Genomic DNA, 16,404 nt, shown 5'->3' with positions numbered 1-16,404 from the left:
CTAACACCATCATACGGGTCCAACCCCAGAACTCATCTAAGCACAATTACTTCCCAAAGATGCCACCTTCAAAAATATCACAAAGAGGATTAGGGCTTCAACATATGACTATTGTGGGGACACAAACATTCAGCTCATAACAAATTGCCACACAGATATTTGGCCACATTTTTTAATGATCCATTTGTACGTTTGCAAGGGAACACAGAAAACTTCAACTCAATTTTAAAAAAAAGAAAGATTCAAAAAGAAGGAAAATACTTTCCTTCACAAAATTGCCTCCAATATAGAAACACATACTTCAAATTAAATCTCTGAAACAGCCATCATTCCAATCAAGCAAGTGAGTTTAGAGAAAAGAGCAAAATGTGACTCATACCTCCCTTGTTTTGATTGGGGACCCATAACTAATCCTCATCTCTACTTCCATGGCAATGGTTCCTGGCTTATCTAAATCTATGCTTCAGGAGGTTAAGGTACACAGAGCTTTATCTCCTTCCCCAGGGGACACATGGGAGGAGCCAGGTTGGGACTAGGCAGTTTCCTGGTCTTTCTCCAAAATCAAAAGTACAGAATTTTAAAGGAAAAAAATCCTAAATGAACATATACTTTTTACCACTTTAAAAACAATTGAAGGGGAGGGAACAAGGGAAGTTGGACAGCTTTGTAAATTTAAACATGAAAAAAATGCTAAAGGAATGAAATAGTGTCCAGATTTATCTGGATTTTTCTTTAAGTGGGAGCAAACCATGCATGGATGTTAGCACAACTCCTCTTTAAACATCTAAGAGTGCAATGTTTTTTATTAATAAAAAGTAAGAGAAAAGAAAAGAAGAGGGAAAGCTGGGGAGTGGATTTTGTGCATAATTTAAAATATTTGCCAGTTGTTTAGTTTTGTGATGTTACATACCTGCTCCAGTTCAAGTTGAATTCCAAACAAGAAAGTTACTGGTCAGTTCCTACCCACACCACTCACCTTATATTTTAGGAATCTGACATGCGTGAGAGATTATTTCTAATACCACTTGAAAACCACCACATGGTCAGGCTTCAGGCTTTTCCTCCCTACATTAGAAGTCCTTGCTTCTCTGCTAAGTCCTTGATTCTTTCCCTTTAATCTTTTTTCACAGATTCTTATTTATAAACTCTAATATTTTCTTTTTTCTCCCTTCTTCTACTTTCTCCTCTGAATTGTTTCTTAAGGTCTCCATTTTACTTAAGTGTGGAACTCTGAACTATATAAAGAATTCACTACCCTGAAGATTTGGAAGGATAAACTATGCCTTTTATTGCATAACCCAGTGTCAGTAAAGTATAGCTTTATTGATTCAGTTATTCAAATAATAAACATTCTAAAAATAAAAATTTAGCTGCATGTTCAGCTGTCCAGATGAAATAAAATCTCAGAATAAAATCATGTATCATAAAATGTTACAAATAAATTCTAAGAAGTATCTTGAAATACAAAGGCACAGTAATTTTCTCCAATCAGTATACCCTGATTTTACTTTGCAGTCCTGTGTTTCAGTTTGCAAGCTCATGGGTGGGATTGCAAAGCTATGAATTTAGCTTTCTGGTAAACTATATGCAAAAGAAGTTTTTTTTCCCCTCCTTTTAATGGAAATATTAAAATAAATCACCCCTACTACTTTTATTCCACATCTTTATAGAAAAGGGGGAAAGATATCACTGCAATGGAATCTTCTACCTTAGAATCATGCCTTCATCAAGAAATACAATACTTCTCTAGTGAAAGGGTTTTTCCTGCTTGGGTTATATTTCACTAGTGATACATATTTTGCGATGTCTCCATAGCTACTTCTGTGACTATTTAAAAGACTTTGTATTTTTTCTCCCCCAGGGAAAGTTATACATCATTGAGTCCTGATTTCTAAAGTCTCTTCATATCTATGTTCTGAAATTTGCCAAAGTGACAGCTGCTATCTCTCTAGAAAGAATGACGCCCAGCCTCTACTGGGCATGAGGGCAGTTAGTCAACAGACCCCAGGAAGGTTCAGGGATAAAAAGAATGACGCCCAGCCTCTACTGAGCATAAGGGCAGTTAGTCAACAGACCCCAGAAAGGTTCAGGGATAAAAAGAATGACGCCCAGCCTCTACTGAGCATGAGGGCAGTTAGTCAACAGACCCCAGAAAGGTTCAGGGATAAAACATCACGAATTTAACTTTTACAGAATGCTATGTGTTCTCTTAAGACAGCCTCATCAAATAGATGAGCTGAGTGCATCCAGGAAAACACATTCCCTTAAATGCTTATTTCACATGTTTTCTTTTAGTTATAATTATCACCTTCATTAACACCTACTGGCTCATTACTGAGTCTAACATGAATTCTTCATTGGAAGTCACACATTATCATGTGAAATGGAGAAAAAAATCATGATATTATAACCTATACTATATATCATAATACATTATATCATAATAAAATATTAAGCCATTCATTCTTGCCAAAACCAAATAATCCAAATGATACCGAGATCATTTAATGCTACTATTCTGCCATCTATTTATTGGTGGAATATACAGTCAGTTTTTTAAGGTAGCTTCTTTGCTGATGGATTCCATGCTACTATTTAGATGCTAAAATTTTTTCATATTTTAGTATCTAAGAAAGTAAAGCACATTCATATTTGTTTTGTTCTTATATGTCCACAGTGTCTGTAAGTCAAAGATAATAAGGCATGACTGCATTTTAACACATGGAAAATGGGGATCATTGTCATGCACACAAGGTAAGTATATAGCTTGGTTTATTCACCACTGGTCCAACACTGACTTACCACTGGAGTCAATTTCTCCTGCTACCTGGCCCCAAACACATTCATTATTTTTTTGAATTACAAATAAGAGAAATATTATGGCTAACCCAAAATAAAATGTATATGTCAATTTCTTTGGAATAGGAACATTCAGAGGTATTATGATCAAAGAAGGTATAGTCTGATACTCAAGAGAGCTTATCTTGCTCCAAGCAGTCACCTTCAAAAATATATTTCAAGGCCAATAATATTAAAAGTATATGAAGGTTTTGAAGAAAGAAGCAATCAGTAGTATATATATTTCAAAAATCCTTTTTATTTATAAAAGGATAAACTCCTATGTTTAAATTTTTCCCTTTGCCAGAATGATAATAGTTAAGGAGAAAATACATGCTTTTGAGCTTCTCTAAAAACAAATACCTGAAAATTTAGCAAACTTCACAAAGTGTAGCTGAAAAGTCTCCACTAACTGACCCTCTATACCATACTAAACTTTTTGACAAGATTTAATTATTATGGTCTAAGAGAAGTTCCACTTATGCAAAGTATGAATCTGCTCTTAAGGAGTGAAAGAACAAAAACCATTCAAAAAACAGACGTATTTTCTAGGCACAGAATGCTACAGGAAGGAGAGAAATCTGGTCCTCTTCCTCAAGTTCAGTGGTTCTCCAACTTTAATGTGCATCAAGGTCACCTACATGACTTGATGAAACAGGTTGTTAGGTTTCACCCTAAAAATCTAGAGCAGGATGGTTCTGGGGTGGGGGCTGAGATGGTATGTTTAATAAGTTTCCAGGCGATGACGGCAGTGATGTTAGTCTAAGACGAACTACTGCTCTAACTTAGCACGTAACCACTGTGGGAATATTCCTATGCTTTGCCTGATCTTCCCCAATGAATACCTTGGATTCTTCATGACAGTGTTCTACTAACACAATATCACTTAGTTAAGGTTTTACTTCAGAACACCTCCATCACCTCTAAGCTGTACACTACTCTATAGAGCATCACATCATATGGCTATTTAATACATGAAAATAAAAACATTTTACATATGTATAAAATCTTTAGTTCCTAATGTACAGATTTGGTGGTAAACGAGCAAGATGATGAAGGTCTTTGAAGACTCAGTGGTATCTAAGACTTTTGATTTGCAGTTATAAACTGCAAGTGTGGGTTCCAAGTGGACAGCCTTCGTCCTCAGGCCTTACCTGTGACTGGAGCATCAATATCCAGCAAGTTTTTTTCCTGTCGAAGAATTGAAGCCCCCTCTGTTATTATTCTCAATGCGACAGTCTCTTCGAGCCTGCCCTCCTTCATGAGATGTGCCTTTAAGATATCCACACGAGGTTTCCCATCATTATCAAACACTTCTTTTGCCGTAAGCCGGTGACTTGGAGGAAATGGGACAGCTGAAAGAGAAGAAATCAAAGGATCACATTAATTGAAACTCAACAACAGAAGATGCAATAATAGCTACCAAATATCTATCCCTATCACTCACCACCTATTGGAGCATTTTTAAAGTTCATATCAAAATATGATCCAGGGCTAACAAGAACTAAAGACTGCCTTCCTCAATTCAAGATGTAATGTGACTGCTGAAAGGAAATGTATAGTTCTTATTCATCCAGTACCTATCTCATTCATCTAAAAGCCACTGATTGAGTGAATAACAAAAACAAGAGTTACTTGTTTGTTAGGCTGAACAGCAGAAGAAAAGCAAAAGAAAAGACTTACTATCCATGCATCCATTCAATTTTGACTCAGGTATAGATGTTTCTCCACTAAAAAGCAGGCTCCTCCACTGGGATAGAGGAATGAGAAACAGCCTGCCAGACCAGATTTCCAACCAGTGGGAGTCACATCCCTGAGTAAACTGACTGACTCACTGTTTAAGGAGAGAGCAAGAATCTGAGACTGAAAATGCAGAAACGAACCGAATACCAAACAGAAAACCAGGACTTGTATGTGCATGTATGAAAGGAAACTCTTGAACAGCAGGAGGACAGTATGACATTGAAAAGAGACACTGGCATTTAGGAACAGAGGTTGAACCCGGGTCTTCTGCATTGTAGGCAGATTCTTTACCATCTGAGCCTCCAGAGAAGCCCTAAGAAAGTGTCAGAGGCATAGTCCTCCAGGGTTCTCTGTCCATAGAATTCTCCAGGCAAGAATACTGGAGTGGATTGCCATTCCCTTCTCCAGGCATCAAACCTGGGTCTTCCATGTTGACAGCAGATTCTTTACCGTCTGAGCCACCAGAGAAGCCACATGATGTAATGTCAGATCCCACTTATTGCTCAGATTTAGAGCCAAACATACTGTCTTCCAACCATGCACCTGACTTTTTAACAGTAAGACAGTCTCTTGCAGCTACTTTCATTCTTCACATCTCTGAATACATTCATTCACTCATTTAGCCAGAGGATAGTCACTAAATTCCTACAATGTACCAGGACATCCAAAGGTCCATGATCAGAGATCATATTATAAAGGTTAATAAATGGCAAATAAGTCCTTCGGTGGGGGAAACTCATTATTTCTTTATTTTACACGAGAGTTCATTTACAGGATAACTCAGACCTATCAGAAATATCTGGAAGAAGCACCAACACTGTTTCATATTAACTTTCACCTGCCATGTGCATTATGCCATATGCATAAGAACTCCATATGAAGCTTCTCTCTTAATGTTATGGATTAAACGTAGGCCACTTACCTCCTAAGAGTGTCTCTCAAAGAAGCAAGATTTATAGTAGACCTATGCCAAGACATTGTGTGCAATCTAACAGCACAGATTTGTTATCCAAGAGAAATTACAACTACTTAAGAGAGAAGAAAAATCAGGAAATGAACATGTACTAATGGATACAAGCTTGGTTTTCCTAACAATCCAAGCATATCTATTAACTGTGCTACCAAGATGAAGTGGCAGTGGCATGTGCAGGGCTTTCATGGTCAGATGAACCCAGGTGCAAACCTTGGCACAGAGCCCTCACCAGCTAAGCGACCCTGGAAAGCTAAATAACCTCCTTTGGCTTCAGTTAAGGCATACCAACCCAGTGGACATGAATTTGAGCAAACTCCGGGAGTTAGTGAAGGACAGGGAAGCCTGGTGTGCTGCAGTCCATGGGGTCACAGAAAGTTGGACACAACTTAGCAACTGAACAGCAACAACCACCTCACCTGTAAACTGGGGACTATATCTATCTGAGGACTTTTATAACAACTAAAGTAAATAGTAGCAGTAGTAGCTAACATTTATAGAGTGTTTTATTTTATGCCAGGCATTGTTTGGGTAATAAAGTCAGACACAACAATAAAGCTGTAAGATGAGTAAGCCATAAGTACAAGTGTTTATATATAAACTTATTTGGTCCCAATAACATTACTCTGGGGGAGAAACTTGAGACAAAAATCTTAAGCACCTTGCCCAAGATAATCACCTAGTGATTTATATGTAGATCCACTGAGCATAAACTCTGGCAGTCTGATGCCAGAATACTTGTGTTAACAGCTTCGCCACATTGCTTCCCAGAATGTACTTAAGATAGTGCTTCATAATTAAAAAGTGATGAGTAAACCACTTTCTAGAATAGAAATTCCAATGAATCCTGAGAGATATTTCTTATAAAGACTACTTTTATTTTCAAAAAATTATTTGGAATAGCTTATAGTAGAACAGGTATATAATACAAAAGCAAAAGGTGAAATAAAAGACAAAATGCACACAGAAAAGGAATCACAAGTCTAGTATACTGTTTGGCTGTGCTGTGAACAATGTCTATATAGTTATGTGTGCTGTGCTTAGTCGCTCAGTTGTGTCTGACTCTTTGCAACCCCATGGACTGTAGCCCTCTAGGCTCCTCTGTCCACGTGGATTCCCCAGGCAAGAATAGTGGAGTGGTTTGCCATGCCCTCCTCCAGGGGATCTTCTAGTCATAGTGCTGTAAAAACCAATATTTATAACCTTCTTAAATACACTCATTACTAAAATGTCTGTATTATTTTGGTAAGTGTGGTAAGTCCTGTTAGGTACAGAGTACAAACCATAATCCAAAGAGCAGAGGGCTTTCCCACTATATCTCTTAAGTTGTAAGATTTTTTTCTCCAGTTTTGTTTTATACCAGTTTTGAATTTCTTTAATTTTTATTGTGTGTACTGAATACTGCATATTTACTATTCTAATTGCTTGCTCTAATTTACCACAAATAAAAGACCTGTTAATCACATACCATAACATCAAAGCATAGTATAAAATAAAGACAAAGTTCAAGAATTAAATGAAGATGAGAAAAAAGAAAAAAATGAAGTCATTATACTTCTGGCATTTGGGGAGTATTTTGTTCATTTTCTTTGCCCTCCCTTCTTTTCTTGCCTAACAAAATGTGCAAACATTTCGGTGGCCACATTTCTTTACCTGGGTCTTTATATTAGGTTTGACATTAGAAAACACCTTACCTGGTAGCTACTCAAAATTCCCCAGAGGTATCATAGGGGTAGAAATGAGGAAACTTCAAAAGGACACTTGGGGTAAGACCATGAGTTGACTTTTTTTCCCCCTTAGAGAGTTTCTAAGGTATGAACTGGATGACTGTCGAGGTTTAAGTGACACTGCAAAACTGTCAGGCAAGAAACACAGGAACATAGGAGGGAAGGAGGCTGATTTATTGTTAGGCACTGGGTCTCTGTCACACACACACTATGCTATGTGTTCAGCTGCTCAGTCGTGTCTGACTCTTTGCAGCCCTGTGGACTGTAGGCCCCCAGGTCCTCTGTCGATGGCATTCTCCAGGCAAGAATACTGGAGCGATTTGCCATTTCCTACTCCAGGGGTCTTCCCGACCCAGGGATCAAACCCATGTCTCTTGCGTCTCCTGCACTGCAGGCAGATTCTTCACCTTTAGCACAACCACGTACTAGTGGCCTTATTATTAAAGGGATCAAAGGTTAAAAAGAGCTGAAGCATTTAAAGAAGGTGAGAGGCAAAAGGAGAGCACCCCAGGTAGGGCATGACCTTCATGACTTAGACTTTCTCCAAGTCGCTAGGTTCTCTCAAGGCCAAGATCACTGCAATAACAGATGCTCCCACCTTTCACTGCATCTCTTACCTGCCAGTAACTGCTATACCTAAGGTAACTGGCGAAGGTAAAGCCACCTGCACTGAGATACTGGAAATGGTTCCAAATACACAGCAGTGAGAAAAAAGAGGGAAAAGGCCAATCAGAGGTCTCTATTTCCAACCAAATGATACAGACACTGATAGGATGGGCTCCTTAACTAGTTAAACAGATGGTAATGCCTGCAGGGAACCAAGATGCGGTCAGCCAGAGAGAAGTTTGCTAGGACAAAACTAAGAGTGGGCTAATATTTGTGTTTTTGTGCACCTTTTGGCTTCATAAAGAAAATATCGGCCATACAAAGGTCACATTTATTTGCTTTCTCTTCTCACCCAGCGTCCTACAAACTGACCTGTGCCAAATACTGAACAAAAACTTTGTGGACCAAACAGTCCAACGTGTTTAGAAAATTTCTTCCATTAACTCACTGTATTTTCTTTGGGCTCCAAAATCACTGCAGACAGTGACTGCAGCCATGAAATTAAAAGACACTTGCTCCTTGGAAGGAAGCTATGACAAACCTAGACAGCATATTAAAAAGCAGAGACATTACTTTGCTGACAAAGGTCCTTATAGTCAAAGCTATGGTGTTTCCAGTAGTCATGTATGGATGTGAGAGATGGACCATAAATAAGGCTGAGTGCCAAAGAATTGATGCTTTTGAAGGGTCGTGCTGAAGAAAATTCTTGAGAGTCCCATGGGCAGCAAGGAGACCAAACCACTGAATCCTAAAGGAAATCAACCCTGAATATTCATTGGAAGGACTGAAGTTGAAGCTCCAATACTTTGGCCATCTGATGTGGAGAGCCTACTCATTGGAAAATACTCTGATGCTGGGAAAGACCAAGGGCTGGAGGAGAAGGGGATGACAGAGAATAAGATGGTTGGATGGCATCATTCAACCATGACTCAATGGACATGAGTTTGAGCAAGATCTGGGAGATGGTGAAGGACAGGGAAGCCTTTGCAGTCCATGGGGTTGCAAGGAATCAGACATGACTTAGAGACTGAACAACAACACTTGATACAACCAAATGGGATTGCCCCTTCCCTCCTTTTCTTTGAGTATGACCACAAGCTGCTTTCACTGATAGATGAGCAGGCCAAGGTTGGAAGAATTAAGTTTGTGTGTGCTAATAAAAATTCTGAAATAACTGTTGATGTTTGGGCTGACTCCAAAACAATTTTCTCAAAATTGCCTATTAAGAATATGGCGTCACCAAAGACTTCTTAGAAGCATCCTAAAAATAATCAGAAACCTCAGCTTTCCCTACTTCATAATTCCCATTCGGTGTCTTTTTTGTTATTGTTGTCAAATAAAAGCAAAGTAGCTAAAATATGGGACATGTAAGTCCTTGACTGATTCCTGCCACAAATTACAAAGTCTTTAAATGCACACAACATGCTGGACTAGGATTGTGTTCCCATGTCACCAACTGTGGAAATCTGTCAAAGACTCATTTCCAACGGATAGGACATGATATTGCCTCTTTCCTATTAGCTGGTGCCACCAGAGTGCTCATCTATCTGATGGAGTATGTGTGTCCGTGTGTGCTCTCGGTTGTGCTCAACACTTTGAACCCCATGGACTGTAGCCTGCCAAGATCCTCTGTCAAAGGCAAGAACACGGGAGTGGGTTGCCACTTCCCAGCCCAGGTATCACACCCGCGTCTCCTGCATTGGCAGGCAGATTCTTTACCACTAGTGCCACCTGGGAAGCCTTGCTATCTGATAGGGAGGAAGGTGAAAAGTCTAGGAACCAAAGTCACATGCATCAATAATGGCATCTATGTAACAATTATTGAAGGTCTTGTCAATTAGGCATTCACCAGTAGAGAAACTCATTCCAAGTCCAAAAAGCCTGTAGCCAGAGTATTCCTAGCCCTGGGTTCTGGCTGACTATGTGGACCACACCTCAGAGTCACGGTCCCCTGAGAGTTGGGCTAGAGGTCAGTTTTACACAACTATGCGGTTGCCTCAGTAGCCACAGGTGATCCGTATCACTCGGTGGTAGACCCAGGTACCTGACTTTCTGTTTCTCAACTCTGAGCCACTGTGACCACTACTGAAGGAATTCCTACAATTTGACAAGAAATATTCATGAATCACTGTCATGGTGACACCTCCCTTCACTGGAAGGAAAAGGAGGATACCTGCTGCCTGACCTCTTCCTGGACTAGTCTTACAAATGCTGACAAGAGAGAACCACAGGCATGAGAAAACACTGAACCAAGTGATTTTTCAAATCTTGGTTTGGCTTTAAAGTTTTTGTTTGTTTCCTCAAACAAAATGACACCCAGAAATGTAAGGATATCCAAAAGAAACAAGAGCCTAAAGCAGATAGTTTGTTTCCCTTCTTCCCTATGATGGCTGTTAAAGTGTGCTCATAAAATTGTGGGGCTCTTTGGAGTAAAATCAGAAAACTCCCAATTTAGACCAACTGCTGACCCCCACAGTAAACATGAAGGACATGAAGCCCAACAGAGAGGAACGGTGAACTGTCCAAGGTCACAGGATTAGTCAGTGGCAAAACCAACACCACATTGAGGTCTCCTGGTCTATCTTCCAGCACTTTAGCTCCAGATCTGTTCTGACCGGTATAGAACTGACTGGCCACATGATGGCCAAACACTTGGAGAGTAGTCAGTTTAAACCAAGCAGTGCTATGAAGCTATAAGACACCCTGAATTTAGAACACTTGATACAAGGGGGAAAAGACTGTAAAATATCTCTTTTAACATTCCTATTCTGATTACATGTTTTAATAATAAGATCTATTGGGCTACATAATAGGTCCCATTAAAATTATTCCAAACTCTTCCTCTTCTTAGTTTCACTACTTAGCAGCTGTTGCTGTTGCTGTTAAGTCGCTTCAGTAGTGTCCGACTCTGTGACCCCGTGGACGGCAGCCCACCAGGTTCCTCTGTCCCCGGGATTCTCCAGGCAAGAATACTGGAGTGGGTTGCCATTTCCTTCTCCAATTTCACTACTAGAATATTTAAATTGCATAAATGGTTTATATTCCATTATTATTGAACAGTGATGCAGCCTTCTGAACAAGTAAATGAGAACAGGGTGAGTGATGGAAAGTATATTCTTCACTGTTTCTCCTCTTTCCACTTCAGTTCCTGCAAAACTTCAAACGATCTCAAAAATGACTGCATGTTGGAATTGGTTTTAAAAATAAATGGTGCCAGGCTCAGCCTCTAGAGCTTCTGATTTAACTTGTCTCAGGTAGGGTCAGGACAGTGGCAGGTTTTTAACAGAAGCCCAGGAATATTAATGTGCACTCCAGACTGAGAGTCACTGACCTATCTATATCCTAAGTAAAGACAAACAAAACGCCAGGCAGTTTAATTCCCCCACCTAAACATATGCTCCACAATGTCAATCAGCAGCAGCAGATACAATGTCTCTCTGCAAGTGCAGACCTCTATTTCATCTCTCTCTGTAATAAGAATGTGTCCAGAGCAACTCTGTCCCATATTTCACATGGCTACTGTCTGCACAAGGCCTGTCTGAGATACTTACGCCAGCACATGCTAAGAGAACAGCTTAAGGAGATCACACGTCACACGTAACTTAAAACACACTCTCGCCTGGCCTCCACAGACGGGTACTCCATTTATTCCCTCTTGGACACTGGTATATGTCACAAACTATTATTCTAATCTAACCATATCAATCAAGCAATTGATTGGCCATCAAGTCTTTAAGCACCTACTATGCATGGTATTGGGCTTCACAGGTGACGCTAGTGGTAAAGAACCTACCTGCCAATGCAGGAGACATGGGTTCGATCCCTGGGTCGGGAAGATCCCCTGGAGGAGGAAATGGCAACCCACTCCAGTATTCTTACCTGGAAAACCCCATGGACAGAGAAGCCTGGCAGGCTACAGTCCACAGGGTCCCAAAGAATCAGACACAACTGAAGCAACCTAGCACGCGCATGCACTGTATTCCATGCTACGCAGTGACAAGGGTCGGGGAGAAGTGAGCGAAGGAAAACAAACACAAGCAGAGCCAGACTCTAAAGAGCTTGCTATGCAGTATAATCATTAGCTTTTGCTTTAGATAGATGGCAAAGTGTTAAACCACAAAACCTAAGAGCAAAATTTAAAGAAAATGAGAGATGATATAAGCAGTAAGGAAAAAAAAAGTCTTTATGTACCTTAAATTTATGCTTGGGTTCCTAGAAACCTTATCTATAGTCATACATTTCTTTTCTCTAAAGTACTGAATAAATATCTAATTCTTTAGATGACTCTGTCTTGAAAGTAAGTAATAAAAAACAGAATATGCTAATTGTAAGATACAGTATTCCAGCTGCAATATACAAAAGTAGCTCCATCATCAGGAATTTAATACATAGAGTCTGATCCTATTTCTGAACAGAGTGACTGAAGTGCAAGTCACTCAGTCGTGTCTGACTCTTTGAGACCCCATGGACTATACAGTCCATGGAATTCTCCAGGCCAGAATACTGGAGCGGGTAGCCTTTCCCTTCTCCAAGGGATATTCTCAACCCAGGGATCGAACCCATGTCTCCCGCATTGCAGCCAGATTCTTTACCAGCTGAGCCACAAGGGAAGCCCAAACAAAGTGATGGGGTACATAAAAGGAAATACTAGTGATTTTTTACTAAATTTTCTTTGGGTTCTAACACTGAGCAATTAGGTTTGCTCTACATTCTTCTAGGTTTAAAAATATTCTATCAGTACGGGGATACATATTTATTATCCATGCACAAAATGTCTATATGCAAAGAACATGTTGTGTGGGAAAGAGAGCTTAAAAATTAACCACAGCTGGCCTTTAAGAAAAACTGTAGAAAGGTATTTACTAGGTTCCTACTTATGCTACTCCTGTGGATATTCATCACTTGTTTGTTTGAAAGCCTATGGCTTTCATTATAGATATGGTGATGGTGGTTGTTTAGTCACTAAATTGTGTCTGACTCTTTGAGACCCAGTGGACTGCAGTCCGTCAGGCTCCTCCGTCCATATGGGATTTCCCAGGCAAGACTACTGGAGCTGGTTGCCATTTCTTTCTCCAGGGGATCTTTCAGATCCAGGGATCAAACTTGCTTCTCCTGCTTGGGAGGAAGATTCTTCACCAATGAGCCACCAGGGAAGCCCATTATAGATATCAATGGTTGTCAAATTAAAACATGCTTGTCCATCTCAAGTACAGTTGACTATTAATCTTGTAAAGAGAGACACGCGGCCCCACTTAAGCTAAAAAGTTCTTCACTTAAGTTTATAAATAAAACTTCAATTTCTTAACTTATTGTTGGGTTTTTTTTTTTTTCCTCGTTTATCCTCTTCACCCATCCTCTTCACCCATCCTCTCTGAATACTACCACACAGATCCTGAGCTTTAAAATGTATCCAGTGCACGTGTACTGATCATTTCACTAGAAAACTGAACATCTCACTTGGTTCTCTTGAATGTTTACATGCATATAACGTACAACACAATGGTATTTTATGTAACGTCCCCAAAATGTCAATAAAAGGGCACTCTGGTACTGAAGATATTTATTAAAACAAGCAATTTATTTCTCTGACTTACAAAACATATTATTATACACAGTACTTTCTGAACCTAAATCTGAAATGTACTAAATGCAATTCTTTAATAAAGATCAGATATGAATTAATGCAAATAATTATTTTTCCAACAACAAGGGATCAGTAATTAATGAAAATGTGCACCTTAATGATCAGAAGCTCTTTTAACTGTCTGAATTTCAAAATAATTTTCCTTTAAAAATACCCATTAATATATAGCCACTCCCTATCCTTTCCACATACAGCTTTTCTTATTTTCTGGTCACTACACATTCTTGAATAGGAGGACTCAAAGACATGGTCCACAGCTTGCTCCACATGAGGTCCTGGGCTGTTCTGTCACAAAACTCCTTTGAAGTTGTGATATTTTGTTTAGCTCATTTAATTACTAGAAAAATTGCAAGTGGCTTACATAATAAATTATGCAATAATGATTCAACATGAAAGATTACTTAACAGTCTTATTTTAACTTTCAAAATATCTCAGCATTATGTTAAAACTAAAATGAAATATGATTTTTTAGTTAAAATTTAAAAGTTCTGTGTACAAGTTCTGTGATTAACCTGTGGGTAAGGCCAATAATAAATTATATTATACATGTACAAGATAAAAACAAAATCATATTTAGTGGTACTGATACATGATATTGAATATTTAAACTAAGAATTTAAATATTAGATGCTTTAGTTTAGATATTTAAATTAAATTATATATTTTTAAATGTCTTAATATATAATTGAAGATGCATTGTTTTAAAAGGGTCTACTCTATAGTGATCTTTTTTTGTTTGATTAATTTTGTTTGATCTTGATTTTAAATAAAGACAGCCATATCATTTACACCAGTAGGTACCCCAGCTATACTGAATTTCAGAACTAGATGAAATGGCTACAGCAATATTTTCACCAAAGGGTATTTATAGTAATCTCTGGACTAGTAAATTTACAGCAATGCATTAAATTCCATTCATTTGGATCCACTTACATAGAGGGCTTTTTACTTATTTATTTTTTGCCTTAAACATTTTCTTTTTCTCTGGAGATATATGTCACAGGAGGAGATAAAAATCAAGAAACAAACAAGACACTTTAAGACAAGATGAATTTATCTCCCAACTGAGCATATCCCTATGAACACAATAATTATCCCTTAGGAATGAAAAGTATCCAGGGATTCTAAAACTTTATTTAACCCCAGACATACTTTATCATTCAGAAATTCTCAACTCCATGGCCTAAGACATGAAATATAAGGAAGGATTTAACTTGAACTGGAGTTGAACTACTTGATCAGAAATTTGTTAATAAATGTAAACTTTGGAAATCTGTGCATTTAAAATAGCAAACCTGAAAAACATAATGTGTGCCTCTTAATCTTCAATCCTAAACTTGTAAGTTAATATAAAAGAAAATCAATCTATGTCCACACACAATTCTTTCAAGTTCATTATTCAGCTGTAAATACGCACACATTTTCTATGCCCATGTGCCCACCCATGGTTCCCAGTTATAAGTGTCTACAGACATCAGAATACTTTTTTTTTTTTTAATGAATAGACTCTCTCTTCTTTGAAAGATCTTGATGAAATGGCAAATCTATGGCCTAATGATATCAAATGATGTAAATCCTAAGTGGCAATTTAAGGAGGTTACCATGTTACCACTTTTGCATAAGTGTTTAAAAAATAATGAATTTGGCATGTAGCCTTCTATCTGTGTGCCACAATGAAGCAAAGATTGAAATACTTTACCTCAGAGTCACCCTCCAGAGAGCCAAGGGCAGAAGCTAAATTCCCAGGTTTGCCCTTAATTGCCCAGCTTTCTCGCTCTGCGCCCCTTACTCCCCGTGGGCTCAGTCGTGAACCATCGGGCCCCCTGGGCCACCCAGTGTTCTAGTAATGCTTACACCAGTTGCTTCACTCTGAGGACCAGACCTGCTTTCATCCACGTTCTCTGGTCTGCTTTTCTAAGAACCACCCACTCACATGAATAATACAGAAGCATACAGGAGGTCCCAATGCTCTGTACCTCAAATATGTACCCCCCAAATCATGATCTTCACACATCTATTTAAAACCTGGAATGCTCTAGTGAATACCACCCACAATTGTACCCTCTCAAACTTCATTTTCATCTATTTCATTTATCCTTAAAATGTACTTGTCAGTTTTTATTTTAAATCAAAATTCATTTCTTAATCCATCCGATGCAGAATAGATTTCATAATAAAGCTGCAACAGACTGCATTCCCTTCCTCAACCAAGAAGTACTCTTAAGAAAGATTTTCCACTCTTAAGCAGAGCATATTTGGTGCATAAAGAAAATTCTCAAATAACTAAACAAATAGATTGCTGGGATTATAAAGCAAATTGCAAAATTACAGGTAACACTAAATTTCAACCTTTAATGAATCAATCATCACTATTCAAAAAAAAATCAGAATAATTAAGCAGAAAGATAATGATCAAGTCCCACTGAAGGTGTAAGTCCAGTGCCCTGGCATTTGATAGATATTCAATCAATATGTTTTGGAATGAATGCAAAAATGACCTCTTTTCTCCTTACTCACTCAGAATTTGGATAAAATTTCTGTGGCACTAGAAGTACAGATAGTCCCCAATTTACAGCAGTTCAGCATATGATTTTTAATTTTTCAACTTTACCACGACACCAAAGATGCATTTGGTAGAAATTGTACTTCTAATTTTGAATGTTGATCTTTCCCCAGGTAGTGATAGGCAGTATAATACTCTCTTTGACCCAGGCTCCCAATCAGCCAAGCATTAATGATACCCTAACAGTCACTCTGTTTTTCTCTTTCAGTACAGTATTCAATAAATTATGTGAGATAGTCAATGTTTTATTATAAAAATAGGCTTTATGTTAGATGATTTGCCCAATGTAGGCTAAAGTAAGTGTTCTGACCA

At 38.5% G+C, this 16,404-nt stretch overlaps 1 protein-coding gene across 2 annotated transcripts in view; it reads right to left on the bottom strand.

Annotated features, from left to right (window-relative positions):
- Positions 1-16,404, bottom strand: part of PPP3CA (protein phosphatase 3 catalytic subunit alpha) — a 323,853-nt gene that overhangs the window by 150,154 nt on the left and 157,295 nt on the right. For both annotated transcript variants that reach the window (XM_006070039.4, XM_006070040.4), the window contains exon 2: positions 3,993-4,193. In XM_006070039.4, the coding sequence (XP_006070101.1) occupies positions 3,993-4,193 (201 nt within the window). The remainder of the gene's footprint in view (positions 1-3,992; positions 4,194-16,404) is intronic.

Source organism: Bubalus bubalis, chromosome 7 (genome assembly GCF_019923935.1).
Source record: "Bubalus bubalis isolate 160015118507 breed Murrah chromosome 7, NDDB_SH_1, whole genome shotgun sequence".
NCBI lineage: Eukaryota > Metazoa > Chordata > Mammalia > Artiodactyla > Bovidae > Bubalus > Bubalus bubalis.
The sequence above is the reverse complement of the archived record's forward strand: the minus strand, read 5'-3'. Positions and strand labels throughout refer to the sequence as shown.